Source organism: Musca vetustissima, unplaced genomic scaffold, assembly GCF_032173495.1.
Source record: "Musca vetustissima isolate MV318-11 ecotype Yass unplaced genomic scaffold, APGP_CSIRO_Mvet_v1 utg11625, whole genome shotgun sequence".
Lineage (NCBI taxonomy): Eukaryota > Metazoa > Arthropoda > Insecta > Diptera > Muscidae > Musca > Musca vetustissima.
Window position 1 is genome coordinate 1 of NW_026885638.1, and position 18,398 is coordinate 18,398.

General features: G+C 33.7%; 1 protein-coding gene across 1 annotated transcript in view; it reads right to left on the reverse strand.

Moving 5' to 3' along the window:
• Positions 1-13: 13 nt before the first annotated feature.
• Positions 14-18,398, reverse strand: part of LOC133332859 (nuclear pore membrane glycoprotein 210) — a 39,597-nt gene continuing 21,212 nt past the window's right edge. Inside the window, exons 16-18 of the mRNA XM_061541228.1 lie at positions 9,790-9,895; positions 1,575-1,693; positions 14-214 (exon numbers count right to left, since the gene is read on the reverse strand). Coding sequence (XP_061397212.1) covers positions 14-214; positions 1,575-1,693; positions 9,790-9,895 — 426 coding nt within the window. The remainder of the gene's footprint in view (positions 215-1,574; positions 1,694-9,789; positions 9,896-18,398) is intronic.

Here is an 18,398-nt window from a genome sequence, read left to right on the forward strand (position 1 = left end):
TTGCAATATAACTTCAATGCATTGAATAGTCGTAAAGCAGTGCAGATAGACCCTCGACGAGAGCACTATAATCTGCAGCACAGCTACTACCCGTTGTTTCCATTGGAAAACTTACCAAATTTGTAAATTTATCAACTTGCAAATGATTGCGCACAACAAAATGTCCACGATAAAGAGACCCACTAAATATATCATAAGATTTTTCAAATTGTATCTGAAAAGAAATAGAAATGACGACAAAAATAAATAAAATGTCAGTAAATGTTGTTACGAGTACAGCTCCTTCAACGACTAAAGTATGGAACTGAAGGAAGTATTCCCTCCATCCACATGTTTCTTTAATAAATTCATTTATGCATGATCCAGAACATATTTTAATTACTTGCCATGGAAAACAAACAACAAAAAACTAAAATGTCTAGTCATTGCAGCAACCCCATTTTTCATTTCCAAATTGTGGGCCATGATTAACTTGAGAGTATTGACCAATTTCTCAATGATTGCAAGTAGGCTAGAGTTTTTGTTTGTTTCACAACTTTGCCAAATATTGACTTTGGCCAACCGCACCATATTCTCTGATTGGCAAGTTTCCCCTTACGATACGTTATAACGATACGATACGATGAATAATGTAATAAAAAACGATTAACAACAAGCCAACGAGGAAACAACAAAAAAACTTTACTTCACAATTGAATTCAAATAAAGGCGCATTGCATGGGGGTGGGGAGGGGATTGATTGAAACGAAATGAAAAGGAATGTTGAAATTGCAATCGTCAGACTTTTTGCATACATCCTGTGTTGTAATGGTGTAAACTGTACAGTTAAGGTCATAAATGAATTACTGTAATTTGGTATTGGAATGTAGCAGATTTAAGAAAAGACTGGTCCATTATTTAGAAGTTTGAGGGATTTTTGTTTATATATAGACAACCTAGAAGACGATTCATAACTATGCGGATATAATGTACGGAAAATACATCTACAAAATTCCATGCTAGAAGGCAAATGTAAATTTTAAACAGTTGTGCCAATTTAGCTAATCTAAAACTCATAGAAATTATATGGACCTGGGATAGTGTTTTATTCAATAAGAAGGAATATATAATACGTATTACGAGGAAGTACAGACAGAATTATCCACATATATTACTCAAGAACCGTTATTCGTTTTATTATGACAAATACGTGGTTATCGCCCAATAAAGACTGTAACAACATTACAGTTAAATCTGAGCAAAAATGAATAAAAATAGTCTAAATTTCACTTCAACATTGCTAATTTCATATAATCAAATTAGCCGACATCATTTAACATTTGGATTCATTCCAATGGACATGCCTGTATTTCTCTTCGATGGAAACAAATTATGAAATGTTCCAAAATAGGTTGGATGGTTGCTCGCCTGTTTGCTTTCTTGTTTGGTATTTTGTATTATTGTACTATGCACGCAGCATAGATGGCCAATGTAGAGGTAGAGAGGGCACGGAAGACTGTTGCAGGCCGCAAGCATCAGCCGCCCGGCCATAAAGTAGCGCACAAAAAAGGAATCAAATGAAAGGTATTACTTACCACATCGGCATCACGAACTTCAACATCATATTTTATAAAATTGCCGCTTGCCTTATCGCCATTGGTAACGAGCACTTTTTCGCCCAATTTATAACGATTTCCAAGTACTCTGCCAACTCCTATAATAACAACAGAGAAAGAAGAAGAAAAAAGTGTATAGATGAAAGCGTTCCGAACAGAAAAAAAATAAACTTTAGTCAGTAACAACAAAAAGAACTTAAACAAAATCAACAGCAATAACAACAAGAATATTTAAATGAAAAAATAGTGGTAAAGTAGCAGTTCTGATGTTTGCAAAGGTCTTGTATATATAGCTCCATATTCCTTCCTTAAATGGCAATAATACGGTTTGTTACACAGTAAGAAAGTGGTATGGAAATTGAGTTGAGTTTATACGTTCATTTACATATATTCGTCAGTATTTGAAGTAACTCCTTTCAGATCAGGTTTTAATTCACCTTTTAATAATCACTTATTAAATATTATTGACCTTAAATTTCAAAATCTAATAATATTATACTTGTACTTTTGACCCATATTTTTGTTGCAAGCTTTTTTTATTTCATTCTGCCTGAGAATTTAAATTTATCTCCGTGTAGTTGGGCCATAGGGGAGAGTGTATATCATTTTCTGCAATGAATTTTCTCAAGTGGCTTTCGACAACTCAGACTGCAGTTACAAGTCAATGAAGTTCCCCTCTGTGTATGTGTGCGTGCGTGTGTTTGTGTGCGCACTTAACTCTCTACAGAGCAAAAGAATGGTATTTAATATTTACCATTAGATTGCATTTGGATTTCTGGTAAATTTTCTGTGCATTGCTCCCCTGAAAGTAATGCCAAAGTAGGCGCGTACAATGCCACTTAGTGCAGAATTTGTTGCACAAGTCCATTTGAATTGAAACGAAAGTTCAGAGGCGAATACATGTTCGTCATAACTTTTTGTTCGATGGCCTTATACCCCTGGCATAGCATGACCCAAATGATGACGATAATATTGAAAACAGGATGGATGTAGTATGCGCACACCACTACAACAATATCTCTGAAATGCCAATAACAGCGTCAACAAATGAAAAACTATTAACTAGAAAAGTTAATAATTGGCATTTTATATATTAATAAGTTGATATTGGAAAATGGGAAGTACTGCTGTAAATCAAGAAAAAAATTCGTATAATATTCAATTTTATATAATTTTTTGGTGGTATATAAAGATGGATTGATGTTTTTACAGAGTTCCACAGAATTATAGGCACAGATAGCAAATATAACTGACGTGTAAAATATACAGATCAGGGAGCTGAAGCGAATGACACATCGTAAACTTCGCTTAGTATAAATGCAGGACAATCAAGCAAACAATTAGATTTGCAAGTTTCTCAAACGAAACAAACTAACTATGGATCTATCTCTAAAGGAACTATGGGTCTATCTCGTTTCCTTTTGCCTGTTGCAAACATAACGGTTTGTAACAGGAAACGATACAGACCCATATTTCCTTTAGAGAATATGCGTAGAATCAATACAAAAATGTGTATAAGTCATCAATTTTTTAACCGATTTTTTTGATTTTTATCATTTAATTTTCTTCCCCGTAATATAATAAAACTTATATGGCTTGATATCATAATTTCTCGCGAATGCTCAAAACAATAGTTGTTGGACATGTGTTTTGTTATTCCACACACTTTATGCTACTACACATGAGTTCCGAGAGAACACATTCTTTCGTTGCTGTTGTTGTAGCAGCCCTATTGCTTTTACACAATGTTAATTTTCTTCCCCGTTATATAATAAAACTTATATGGCTTGATATCATAATTTCATCGTACAGTCCCAAGAAAAATAAATTTTGTCATTTTATGCGTATTTTTTCACATTTCAACCGCTGTAACTCAGCCAATCCTCAACCGATTTACCAAATATATATCTTGTTTGAAAGGAAAAATTGTACTCTTCGAAAGAAAAAAAGAATAATATAAATCCGTTATAAAGTAAATAAGTTATTCAAGTTTCAAATTGAAAATCCATGAAACCACGTTTTTCTTTATATTTACCGTTATAAAATTAATTTTCGAAGTGACCCAGAAAAACCGAAGGTATTTTCGTGGTCCAGAGACTCCAACTAAACAGAATTGGTACACTAGAAACCCTGAAAATTTTTTTTATATTGTAGCACAGTGTTATTATAGCTTTACGTGTGTCAAGTTTTGTTGAAAACGGTTCAGATTTCCATATACTACAAACTCCTAAAAATGAAAAAATTGTGTATAATTGAGTGGAATAACTTGTGCTAAAGTTTGTAAAAATCGGTTCAGATTTAGATATAGCACCCATATATATTTTCGCCCGGCTTGATGATATCGTTTTGAATTAAGTCTAAACAATGTGAGTTAAGATTTGTAAAAATCGGTTCAGATTTACAAAACTGCCCACCAAACTCCCAAAGTTTGTCCGATTGCGACCAAATTTTATGAAGCGTATCTAATTAAGTCTACAATGAAATGTATAAAGTTTCGTTTACTACGGATCAGACATAGATGATGATCCTGTATAGTTTTGTCTGAAATCAACGCAACGTTCGTTCGATACAGATAAAATCTTAAAATGCCCGCTTTGCTGTAAACTTTGCTTCAAATCGGCAGGAATTTGAATATCGCTCTCATGCTTAGTTTTGCTCGATTGCATACAAATGGTATAGACCGCAGTTCTACACGATTTACAGAAATATGCATAAATTTCAGAATGACATTTTATGGGTTGATTTATATTAGTACACATATCGTTGTAGATCACATATCTAATTTAGTGCGGTTCCAATGCGATGATATGATATGTCTGTTCTATCGACGCAAAAATTAGCTCGCGATTAATTCAAAATACATTCTTTTCGTTTGGTGCTCATTTTACGAATGAATTTATGGCGATAAATTCTTTACCAAACGAGCATTCGCCAAAGAATGTTCGCACACACATTAACAAACGAGTGAGAGCACACAACAACGATCGTTCGTTTCGTTTGGTGGTTGAAATTCTTCTGACAATCTCTCACGAATGAAATCAAACATTCTCGAATTCTCGCGAATGCTCAAAACAATAGTTGTTGGACATGTGTTTTGTTATTCCACACACTTTATGCTACTACACATGAGTTCCGAGAGAACACATTCTTTCGTTGTTGTTGTTGTAGCAGCCCTATTGCTTTTACACAATGGGCTGAGGTGGCAAACGTTGGCCGAGTAAGACTCGGGTCGTTTCTGATCGTAGACCCCTCTGTCGTGGGTCTGTCGTTGTTTGTGTTTGTTTACTTTTTTATGATATTTTTTTTTGTTTTTATTTTTAACAGCGCTCGCGAGCATTCGCAAACATTTGTTTTTTGAGTTTTTCAAAAGAATGTTCTTCAGCAATAAATGCTCACGAAAGAATGAATCGACGACGCTTGCAGCGAAATTTTATCGTTCATGAATTTTTCGTACAATGCGAACATTCGCCAGAGATTGCAAATGCTTGGTCATTCATTGTATCTTTATCATTCGCGATAAATTGAAAACATTCGAATTCTCGCCATGAGCATTCGTGAGAAAGAGCGTATTTTAATCATTCTTCGCACCCTGGTATCATATAGTCGGCCTCAACCGATAGATTTACTTGTTTTAACAATATTGTCCCATCTGTCAACATGATACAGGCTTGTTTAAAGTATGCGGTTGTTGAAATCGGGTCATCCAAATGATATAAAATTATGTTTAAATATGATTTACTTTTAAACAAATATTAATATATTACAATCCATAATCAATTCAAGTAAATTGTAGATCACATATCAGAGTAAAGAGCATTCATCTGTCTCGCAACATGTTGGTTCATTATGGTTCAAATCGGGTCGTCCGTTCACTGATCTGTCTCACAACATTTTGCCAAATTATTGTACACAGTCTTAGTGATTATATCCCAATATCATAAAGACATCGAACATTGTCTTTATGTTCAATTTTATTGACTTTTTTCTATAAAACCTTATTAGCCAACCGATAGTATTAGCATATGAACAAAACCTTTTTTCAAACGTCCGCCATTTTTTAATTTTTGAGCGAAGTCAATAATCCTAATCAGACACAGTTGGAATTTTCGGATTCCGATGTTGCAGCGAGGAGTTATCATACCCACCATCAAAAATAAGGATTTTTCTTTAATCACAAAAACAACAACAAAATAATTTTGTAATTTTTCTTGACTGACTGTTGTCTATCGCCCATACCAGTTTTGGCTAGAGTAGACCTTTTATAAACCTTTCATGTTTTTTTAGATATTTTATATAAAACATAAAGAAAATGTGTGGGTCGGAATTTTAGAAGAAAAAATTATTATTTTTAAAATAGCAAATTTAGTATTTGTGTCCAGTAATATTAGAAGTAATATAATTGCTTCTGACATTATATTTACTGGAATAGGATTTCGGAATAGTATTTGCATAATAAGCAGGGGGTTAACTTTAATATCAAAAAAGGTCTAAATTCTGGCCAAGGCAAAAAAAAATAAAAACGATGCATGAAAATCGACAAACTATTCGATTTTTTTTTAATTACTCTCCCTTTTATTTTTGTAAATCCGTCAAGTATCATCGTATTAATTTTAAATTCCAACGCCAACACTGATTTAAATAACAGAATCACTGGCAGGTGCTGGGTATTCATTGGCACAAAAATGTCATTTGTCAGCCTTGTAACTGTCCAATAAATTCATCGTTTATTTGTTGTGTGGTCAGTGGTACATCATTCGTTGGCTATTTACAATTTTATGGTGCGTATCCGGAAATGTGTCCATTCATTCGTATGAATGGTATGTAAATGTCATCCGTAATGAGGATTGAGCCATTCGTTTCGTTTTCCTTTTTTCGTTTTGTTTTTGCTTTATTCTATTGTTATTAACAGGATAAATTATGATAACTTGTCGGGCAGAATAATATACATGAATGTGTAGCCAGGCAAGTTATATCCAGAAATTGTTACAGTGAAACCAGTTCGTTAAAATGGGTTAATGATATACCCGTTATTTCAGGATTATGATACACCCGTGCGGCCCTCGGAGTACGTCCAATTATAATAGTTTCTGTGGAGGTACCAGGTAGCGAGAAGAAATTGGAAAATGAAAATATTTAACGAGAATCTGGAAATTCATTATATTCATTCAGTCATTTATAACTGATCCACTTTTAATATATCTACGATTGAAGTCCAGGCTTGGAATCTCAGTGCAGCAAATAAATTTGGCGTGCTGAAACGTTTTGGCAGATTTGGCAATTTCTGATTATCTAAGGTCATGTAAACATATAAGGCAATTTACGAAAATTATTTAAAGAAATAATTGCCTCAAGTCTTGAATGTAGTGACCATACCATTCCCCACAAGGTGTTGGTATATTATATTAATACTATTTAAAAAATAATTGTAATCTTATTAATACAGTTCCACTGTCCACGCATTTCGAACGGGAGCACGTTTTATTAACAAACAAAAGTTGTCATCCAAATAAAAGCAAACAGACGGAATTCGACAAACTACCGCTGTGTTGAAAATACGAAAACAGGGTACGCACGAGACCCGGCCAGTAATTGTTGTGGGAGTTGAATCATTCAGAAACTATAGCTACAATGTTGACACACCAATGCACACATACACGCATACACACACGCCAGTGTTTATTAAACCAAAAACATAGATAGATGTATTATACATGAATATATGAAGGAAGAACAACCACCGGTCACCATGGACATAATGTTTGATGAAGAGGAGTAACACAGATATTTATTACGTTGACAACAGCAGGATAGCCGATGACAACCAAATGTGTGTTTGTGTACATACACGCACACACACACATAAAAACGTCAATGTAAAAACTTTTATTGACATTTATTGTCATATATTGTTGTGGGATTTGCAATAGATACTCATCGCTTGTCATGCAATCAAAGTCAAAATGGGTATTTAAAGTTATGAACAACTTCAATTAAATCATTTTTTGTTGAATGTTTGTTTATTTTGGTGTTTGTTTTTGGCCAACAAAATGATGTCAATAATGATGGTAGGAAAGAAATCAAATGTATTAAAACATTATATCACCGTAAAACTGTAGCTATGAAAAAATGAAAACAAGGTAAACAAATTATTGCGTTTCGCTTTTTATATGGATCGCCCATAAGCGACTCATAAGAGTTGTGATTAATGAAATATAAGTAAACATGGTATTCAGTTGGGCCTAAATACACAATACAACACAAAAATCTTGAACCAAGCAAGACCGCCAAAATCTGAATGCTCATGTTGATAGAAGAAAAATCCTAACTGAGTTTTAAATTACTAGCTAAGGTTTTTGTTTAAGGTTAGGTTTGGAGATGTGCAGTCACTAATGTGGCTGCAAGCACTCTGATACCGCCCCGTCCATTGTGATCACCCATGAAAGATATGAAGAGATCTGTAGGGGAGAAAGTGGGATAGAAAAGATAAGGAAGTATGAGGAGGTAGGTAGGAAATAATTTCGATGGCTATAGAAATTTGGACAGAAAACATATTACGTGCTAAGATTGCACTTTCCCAACAACGTTAGGTTTCTAATGATGCTGTAGATTAAAGCAGGTTCCAAAGTTCAAAAGAAGCTTAGACACGGTGGAAAGTGAGCACCCACTAATCTGTGCCGTCTGTAGGCCAGGACTGGACGGCGACACAGGAGATGCTCAATTGTCTCTGTCTCCTCCTCGTCATCACAGAGTCTGCAGTAATCAGTAACATCATGGTCCCACTTACTGGTAAAGGTCCTGATATTGCTATGACCAGTAATGAATTTCAGCTTTACTCAGGTCCAACAGTGAGTTTGTTCTCTTGGTTGATAAAGTCGGCCAGATAGATCTTGACACATAGCACCTAGGTTCGTTGTGCCAAAGTTCATTGGCTCGTTCGTCGCAGGTTTTTGTTTAAACCCGGTTGGGTGGATTTTCAAATAATACGTACTGCTTATCACGTGAACTACTCGAAATATTGACTGTCACTCTTCAGCAATTTTTTACCCCTTAATAAAAAAAAACGTTAACTTTCGAAGTTTTTTTATGATTTTTGGCACTGGGTTTAAAACTTGTTATTCGACAAAAAATATATGACAGGAAAATAGTCAAAAGAAAAATACAACAACTATTCTTAAGGTGACCATACGTCATCATTATTAGAGGTCAATCATCTATAAAAATATATGTCATATATTTCTATAATCTGTCATCATTGTCATCTATATTTTTAAAACATTGATCAATATTTGTTTTTTAAATTAAAACAAATACATAAATATATTTTCTGAAATTTCAGAAAACTGTTTAGAAAAGGTGTCGGAATTTTTAGATACATTTTTCAGCCGAATAATCTGTTTTTTATTTTATGATTTATAATTGGGTAACAATTATAACCTATTAAAATTTGGTATTTTCGGGGTTTCTGGACACGTTTTGCAACACCGTGCTTCACATGGCGCCCTTGAATTTGTCCTTATTAGCTATAATGTATACCTTCAGATTGAAATCGTTTGAATATGTGTTCGTTAAAAAAAGAAGAAACTGGCTACATTTTCTACCAAATCTAGCATGCAATTATCGCTCTTAAATTGATATTAGTTTAGGAATTATACTAATATCAACGAAGAATTATTCTAAGCACAACGAATAATGGGAAAACCAAACCATACCATACCATAGAATGTTATTACATTTTTTACTCAAACTGTTGTTTTTTTTTAACAAAAAAAGTCAAAATATAACAATTTTAATCAGTAAACACACGTAACTAGGCCTTAAAATAATAAAAAAAAACACTTTTGACCAGCGAAATGTTTATAATCAAAACCATTATTGCGCTTCTCCTCTTCGATCACATCCTTGATTATCCTCTTGTGTCATAAAACACGCTCTTAAAAGCTAATACTAAAGCAGTTTTCAATTTGTATTATCACAACAAACATTGATTGTTAGCCAATAAGTGGATACTTAAGTTGAAATAATAAAAACTGAATTCACACTAACCACCAACTACCCACTCCACCCTGCATGCCTGCCTGCAGCCATCCACATCCCCCACACTACATACAACTACAGTTAAAAGATTTTTCATTCAGATGCTTAATCTACACAGTTGTGTACACACAAAATCAAAATTCAAACACACACAACTCACCTGTTCGACTGTCGATGGAGATAATTTGTTCATCCGAACTCATCCAAATCGATGACAATGGCAGTGGAGAATCAAAGCATATAATGTCACCGACAGAGAAAATTGTCTAAAGTAAACATTTCAAGGAAATCCCCCATGCACACGCATCATCAATCCGCAAGAACCAATAAACCAGTAGTGGTGCCAAATGACGAAGGAGTCAGTCATTGAAATCCATTCACCGCATCGCAGGACCATCATCAGCAACAACAGCGGCGGCAATGCCAGCAACCAGCATCGAATTAGCATCCCCAACCCACCAAAGCAGCGCAAACGAATAACAACGTTTGCAATATTATTATGGTTGACGACGATGATAATGTTGTTGTTATAGTTTTTGTTGTTGTTGTTATTGACGCCGTTGTCGTTGTTGGGAATATAAAATCAACATGTTGATTATTCAATGGTATTACGGATGGCGGATGGAGGAGGTACGATTGAAAAATCATTGTACACAACAGCAACAACGGCATAATCGTCACCAACATCCGTCGATAGATATAGTTAGTGGTGATGGTGAAGGTGGCGGCGGTGGTGGTGGTGGCGTTAGCAACAGCACGGACAAGAACAGTTGTAGCAGGATATATAGTGTTGACAGTGTTATAGTTTTACCACAGGATGCATTTTAGTTCCATCATCAGAGTAGTTGACATCGAACATTTTCGGATAGATGATCATGCGATGGGACGAAAGGAAACGTACGAGACAGGTATGGTGGTATTTCGGCGATGAGCAACGACCATCGATAACGGTGATGATGACAATGACAATGTTAACACCAGTGCATACATTTGCCATGCCATTCAGGAAAATCGTCGTGTGCAAGAAAAAATAGCAGAAATAAAAATAGAAAATCAAGTTAGTTTACATTACCATAAGCTGTAAAATCGATGTTGAATAAAAGCATGAAGGTAAAGGACAAAAACACATATATACATACAAACATACCCACATATGCACAACCCCTCGTCACTCGATTTGCAGTTGAATTTTTAACATGCATTGAAACAAGGTTTTTTTCAATACCTTTTAAGGAAAAATGAATTATTCCCAGGTAATGTTTTGTACTTACATTTGAAATTCACTCGGTGAAGGTGTGATGGGATAAACTAACATACAATCATCATCACAACCATATATGGGACATAACCTTCATTAATATATAAAAGATTGACATTTTACGAATATATAAAAAAATGTATGGATTTTCTCACAATTTGAAAAACGGTTATACGGTCCATTTTTTGAAGATGCTTCTTTCTACCTGGTCTAGAACTATCACATTGGCCAATTAATTAGATCAAAAAGGAATTCACTGTCAGTACCGGTTAAAACTAACGCGAAAACCTCACAGTTTAGTTGTTTAATGTCAAGTTCACGAGATGTAGATTATCTTAGTTTTATTGGTATGACAGTTCATGATGTGCAGCACATTATGGCTTCAATATTAACCCAATACACACAGAGTTTGTTGAATTATAATGATCTCTGTTGTATGAATCCAGAAGCATGATCCATTCCATTATCATGACAATTTATCTTGGTGGATGACTATAGCTGTATAACATCCAAACCTCTTAAAAATCCTTGAATTTCTTGTTCATATTTTTATACCCATCAGGGTATTATGTCTTTGTGCATGGTTCTTCTGAGAATATGCATAGAATCCATTTCTGAGTCGATCTATGGATGTCTGTCTGTAAATAATTGCAGGTCACAATTATGATCCGAATGAGATGAAATTATTATATATATATATATATATATATTTTCCTCCAATTTTAAATAAATGGTGCACTAAACTCCCTAATGTTGTCCTATTTAGCACAGCGTACTGTATTGGATACATATTGATGTATGCGAAGTTTTGTTTTTTTTTTTAATAGTTTCAGTTTTAGATATAGCTCCCATATGTAATTTCGTCCGATATATTTTTGTCCGATTTTAGGTAAATGATGCACCAAACTCCCATGGTTTGTCGATTGAGACAAAATTTTTCACAGCGTATTGAATTGAGTCTAGAATGTTGTTTGTTAAGTTGTGTTGAAATCGGTTCCGATTTAGATATAACTCTCATATATAATTTCATCCGATTCGATGGTGCACCAAAGAGCCAATGTTTGTTCGATTTATACGAAAGTTTGCATATCCAATGCAATTGAGTCAAGAATAATTTGTCTACATTTACTGAAATAGGTTCAGATTTATATATATGGGCAATATTGCCAATTTTTAACATAGGTGAAGCGGAGGTTCATCCCTTTATAACTCGGGAATTACTTAAGTATAGGAAAAAAGTGAATAGTTTTGGGTTAATTGATCTGTCGTTGCAAACTGTTCATGATATTGACCTCCAAACTTTATTTTGGTGGAAGCTGTGTCTACTTTAATGTAAAAAAATGTTTAAAAACAGGTTGAGGCGAACCAGTCTACCTTTAAATGATGCTGACATTTTGAAGCGCGATTTTGAGTGTTTTTTGAATTTTACTTCTAGTTTTAATACGCATACAGGAATTTCTAAAAATCGATTATAAGATTATTGTAGTCGCGAATCTTAGTAATTTGATATATATTTTGTGTATGTAGTATGCACAGCTTCAGAGTAATATATATATTTGTGCGATCAAATTTCTAAAAAACCTATTTTTCGTCAAATTTGTAGATCTGTCGGGTACCCGCGATCAGTAAGGTTTTTTACGTATCGGATGATATAAAATCTTCTTCGTGAAAATCCATCAATAATTTGGAAAAAAATGGTTTTCAGAATCCGTGGATTTAATTGGTGAAAATAAATGACCTCATACGTATTTTGATCTTTTTCGAAAAGAGAACTTTAAAAACTTCAGCCGAAAGACCCAATTTATCTCTAAAATAGTGTGAACTGGCACATCCATGGTTCTTAATGGACCACATTGAAATCGGTATAGATCGATGTATTTTTTTAGGGTGCATATCGAAATCGGATGCGCGTTAATGGCAAATGGAGTTTTCGGAAATTATTCGCGTTTTACGAGTTTTTGGGTACTTCAATGCAACATGTGACACATCTTAGCCGTCAAATGAAATTTCGCAAAATATACATGGATTGGAAGATAAACTTCATGACTTCCTTGAAACCGCATGCGCATCAAATGATTTTGATAATTACGCGATTTAGACGTAATTTAAAATGTATATTTCATAACATAGTTTTATTTTAAGATTTATTTCTACTTACAGAGCCCCAAGATTTATCCGAAGGGTCTCGGTACAATCCGCAAAGTGTATACTTATACACATGAAGTGTAAGTATACACATTTGGGTAAAATAGAAGAATAACCCCAACATTTTTTTTCTGAAATTTCTTGTATAAAATTAAAAAAAAAATAAATATGATGACATTATTTCTTCGAACCAAAAACAAATATTTTTCCTCTATATATTGTTTTGTTGTCGCTGTAATTTACAAACCGCTACACAGACTTGTGTGATTTTCATATCATTTGATTCGTCGTGGTATTTAGATTATGTAGATATTTTTAAATTAATTTTTTAGGATGATGAAAATATTAACGTAATCTCCTATATTTTTATTATTTTTCTGCAACTTTTGCGCGATGATTATTATATATTCATATTCTTATTTTACGAAGGAAGATATATATGAACGTTTTTGGTCAATTTAATAAAACGCTTAATTTGAAGATTTTTTCCTTACGCCCAAATTTAAAACCTCTATAACTTTTGCGCATCAACCAAAAATTTGATCGCGAACGGTTTCGGATTCAGAACATTTTTGTGTACCAAAAATCATGATGTACCACGAAAACCAAAAAAAAAAATCGATTTTTGAAAATGGAATATTAAAAAATGGCAATATTGCCCATATATATATATATATATATATATATTAGGGCGGACCAAATTGTATGGAGCAGAAAAATTCGATAAAGCCAATTCTAAGCAACTTTGGTGGAGGAACCATCGAATTTTGAATATAGGGAAAAAATTATTTTTTGAAAAGTGGGAGAATCGAACATCGAGATAGACTTATTTAATCGACAAAAAATTTGGACCTCCCTAATTTATTTATATATATATATATATATAATTTCTACTTTCGTCCGATTTTATGTAAATGGTTCACATAGCCGCAAACAAATGAATAAAGGTAGCACTTTACAGTTACCAGCAACAAATGCAAGTTATAACTCAAAAACTTAATCTATGGCGAATTTACATTCTTAACTCAGTTTAAAAGAAGAACACCAAATAGTTAATTATTAATGAAATATTTGTAATTTTTAATAAAATATTCAATTTTTAAAAGTATGTATTTGATTTTAAAATATCTGGCTTTACATGGGTTAATACACTCGTCAAGTTTAAAAGTGGACAATACCGAATGGGCCTTCTGGAAGGATTTCCATAATCTAGAGAGCATCGAAAGTTACATAATAGGTGCAGTCAATCATTATTTCGTCTGTAATTACATACAGTTGAAGTTCCAACTTTTTATAACTTAAGTAAAGTTTATTAGGCCATAGATTTCTCCGTTGTTCTCTCTATCTCTCTCGCTCTCTCTGCAGGCTTTAATCTCTCAGTTTTCACAATGGATGAAAATTACACAAATGATCATTGTAGATCCTGCAGAATTAGTGGGATTAAATTCTACCAACTATGTATGTTGTTTGTCGATTCTTAATATACTTCAATGAATGCCCACGGTACAAAACCCGACTACATGATGATTTTTTATATTCATAATGAAAACTTGCTGTTATCTAAATGGAATTTCAATTCCCCTTATTCATACTCGACCTTTGTCGGTACAACAAATAGTTTAGTGGTCTGATATTAAAAGACATTTATATTTCTTGTTTGTTTTTCTTTTCCATTCATTTCTTTCCTTTCGCTTCTTCCATGGAAATCGTTATGGTAATAGTGGCGTTTCTGTCGTTTGTAAGGGCATAAAATTTGATTGCATTCGCAATGAATGCATTTACTTTATCGTTAGGTAACAGTGGCGGTAACCAGCAACAACAGCAGAAGCAAACACTTTCAAAACGCCATAAAATTATATTCGCAATCATTATTTTCTATATTTCCATTTAAAGTTCAAGAAAAGCAAGAAAATTCTATTGCAATTTATGGCGTTTACAATGAACTGTATCTGTTTTCAACACCTTTTTTGTCGCATCGGTTCTGTGTGTCTTGTATTATTTTGATAAAGAAAATGATTGCAGAAAACTGGATTCGACGACAACGAAAGTGAGAAGGAAAAAATATTTACTTATATCTGAAATACAGTGTAGATCAAACACAATATAACCGTTTATAATATGTGTACATATATACAGAGACTACGTCACTACATAAAAATAATAATTTGTAAGAAATAACAAACCAAATATGTTGTTCTTACACAATTCTGTCAAATTCAATGAATACATATATTTGCTATAAATGAAAACTAATCAAGAGCCATTTTTTTGTTGTATATTGTAGAAAAATTATTAAGACTAACATGTGATTCTCACTGCAATCTATCGAAATGAGTTTGCACCTTCTTTGTTTTGCTTTTCACTGTAGCTCACCTTGTAGATGATAACAGTCATATACCAGTATATTTTAAAGTTTATTAAATAATCAGAAATGTACTTGCTCAGCATACGAAGCACGTCTGCCAGCAAACGATTTAATCTCTTAAAACGATACTTTTTAAGATGTTTCCCCGGCTATTCATTCGTTCCTTCCCGTTTGGTAGGTAGGTGCTTATCAAAATGTCAATACAACATGTCCGAAAATGGACAAACTAAATAATGACCATTAGAGTAAAGAGAAATTGCTGGGGGAGAAATGTTGAAAATGGGCCAACAACACAAGACAATGAATGACGTGCAAAAACAGCAACAAAATACAAATACCTACCAACAAAGTATCGCCAAGTGCAACAAACAACAGCAGCTTGCGTTGGAGGTTTGTTTGGTATTGTTTAGCTTAGTTTAGAATGGTTTGGTTGATGTCAGCAACATCTGAACGTTTCCTTTGACAATAAATATGCAATGTTCTTTAGAATATAACTAAAATGACCCAAAGAGCTCAACTAAAGGATGCAATCCATTTTTAAGTACGTGCATACGATGGAGGTTTTGAATGATAGGGAAGACCAAAATAAATCCATAACAGTTGAGGGTTTCTGTATGGCATTTACTTTGCACCTATGGCAGAAGCCAAAAGATTCGAAGTTTAGTTCGATACCGGCAAATATTATATGAATCCTTGCCAAATATTCAGAGACATTCTGCTACCAAAACTCGTGCCAGCCTGCTTTTTTCATTTATCAGTCATCCCTATAATCGTGTCCAATAGCAGGAAGCCCGAGTACACTGCCGGTGGCATCCATTCGCAAATTAAGTTCTTAGAACCTATCAAGTGCTGCAAACCCACAGTTAACGATCGGTAATATTGCAAATAACATTCAATGAGATTGACCCGTACAAACAGAACCGTTATTTTTTTTCTTCAAAGAATGGAGGCCAAAACCCAAAGTGAGAATTGACGGAGATGATAAGTTTGTATTTTTTTTTTCATACAATTAAAAATTCTATTATACAGGGGAACCCAAAATAAAAATCAGGTGCATGCAAAATAGGCGTTAACTCCTCATTTTAAAAGCCTATATTCCTATAAATTTAAACCTTTATAATTGTTGTCTTCCGTCTTGCAATTTTGTATCTTCATGTTCAGCATTCTTCTTAGAATATATATTCTTCTTAGAATATAGTCCATGTCTTGACATAACTAGTTGCATTTATGCACTTGATAGTGATATTGGTCGAATTTCTAGTTGGCTTCCGATTTACCTATTCAACGATGTATACGCTTGCAGGGGAAATCGATTGCTTCTTCGCAGTCTGTGACGTGTCTTGGCTTTGAAATTGATTGTAATTTGAAATTTCAAAAGTTAATCTTTGCCTCACGAGATTATACAATGTCAAAAATTTTTTACCATTCTGTATAAAATACAAAGATGGTCATGCTTTATTAATGTCCGTGTTTCTTTATGGAATGGAGGTTAACTATATCTTCATGAAAAAGAGTTTCTGTGATGTGCTTATATCTTTGTTCTTTGGGATAAGATTATTATATATCTGACTCGCTGCAAACCCAATGATGAGTTGTTTGAATAGAATATAATCGAATAGAATTGAAAAAAAATATTTTTATAGTTTTTTATTCTTTTTAAGTGAGTTATTTATACACTTTCGAGTCGAGCGTAATGATCTAAGTTTTGCAATGAACAGGAAAGCCAGGAGAAGAACCTACCTATATTGGTATATTGATAATTTGTATTTCATTGATCATTAAGCTCGACTCGTAAGAGTATAAATAACTTACTTAAAAATTATTTTCGTTTGGCAACCCTGTCGTGAATGTTCACTAATTTTGTGGTGCTCTGTGCTCGTTTAAAAAATATTTAATTTCTAACAATATAATCTGTGTTTTTGTGGTAACGGTGTTTAAAAGTGTTGTGAAATAATTTTTGTGCATTTTGATATAATTGGAAGTGTGAAATATAACATATTTTTCCTAATATTAATTAATCTTTTTAATTCTTATTGGCATTTTGATTCCATTCCCAATTTGTTCCTTTGTTGCATTAGCTTATATTGTTGTTGTAACATTTCTTTTAATTTTATTTTGTTTTGTTATTTTGACATCTCAAAACAGAGTTGCCAAATTGTGTGTTTCATAAGAAATTAAAGGGATAGAAATTCCAGTAAATTCATAAATTATTTAAAAAAAATAATAATAATAATAATAATTTTTAAAAATGGTTTGTCCTTACGAGTTATGTAATATTTCCGTAGATGATGAGTTGTGTGTCACATGCTGGTTTTGCCTTAATCAATGGCACGTTAAATGTGCTCGAATTAATGCAAAAGTAGTGGACACAATTAGGGATAATGTTGGTGTCCGTTGGTGCTGTGTCCATTGTCGAAAACTTTCAGCTGACTTTTATAACTTTGTAAAAGACTTGCAGTCGGAGCTTGGTTCGATGAAAAAGGAATTTACATCGTTATCAAAACGATTTGAGAATTTTTCGAATTTGTTCGACAAGTACCAAGAGCTTGATGAATTTGTATCATCACCGTCTGTGTCTGGGCAGAAACGTAAAAGGTCTGCGAAAAAGGCTCCCAATAAAGTCGTGCCTAGTCGCAAACCCACAGTTTCTGTTGGGAATACAGTGCCACAATCGCCTTCCGTCAATATCACAGATACAACGGAAACTGATTGTGTCCAGACATATGCTAGTGTTGCGTCACATTCGGCCTCGGAAATCGTTAAGGATGTAAATGAAGTGATAAATCCAAAATCTGTGAGTATAAGTAGTGCTAGTCTGGAAAAGACTTCAAAACCTACTCACGGAAATCGGGAATCATCAGTTCAATCATCTAATGCGTCTTCCGTAGCTGGCACTAGCAATTCCCTCAAACCTGGTCAAAGACCATTATCTATGGCTCCCACCAGGAAAATGGTATTTGTATCTAGGTTTGCACCAGATACCTCGGCTGAGGATATAAAT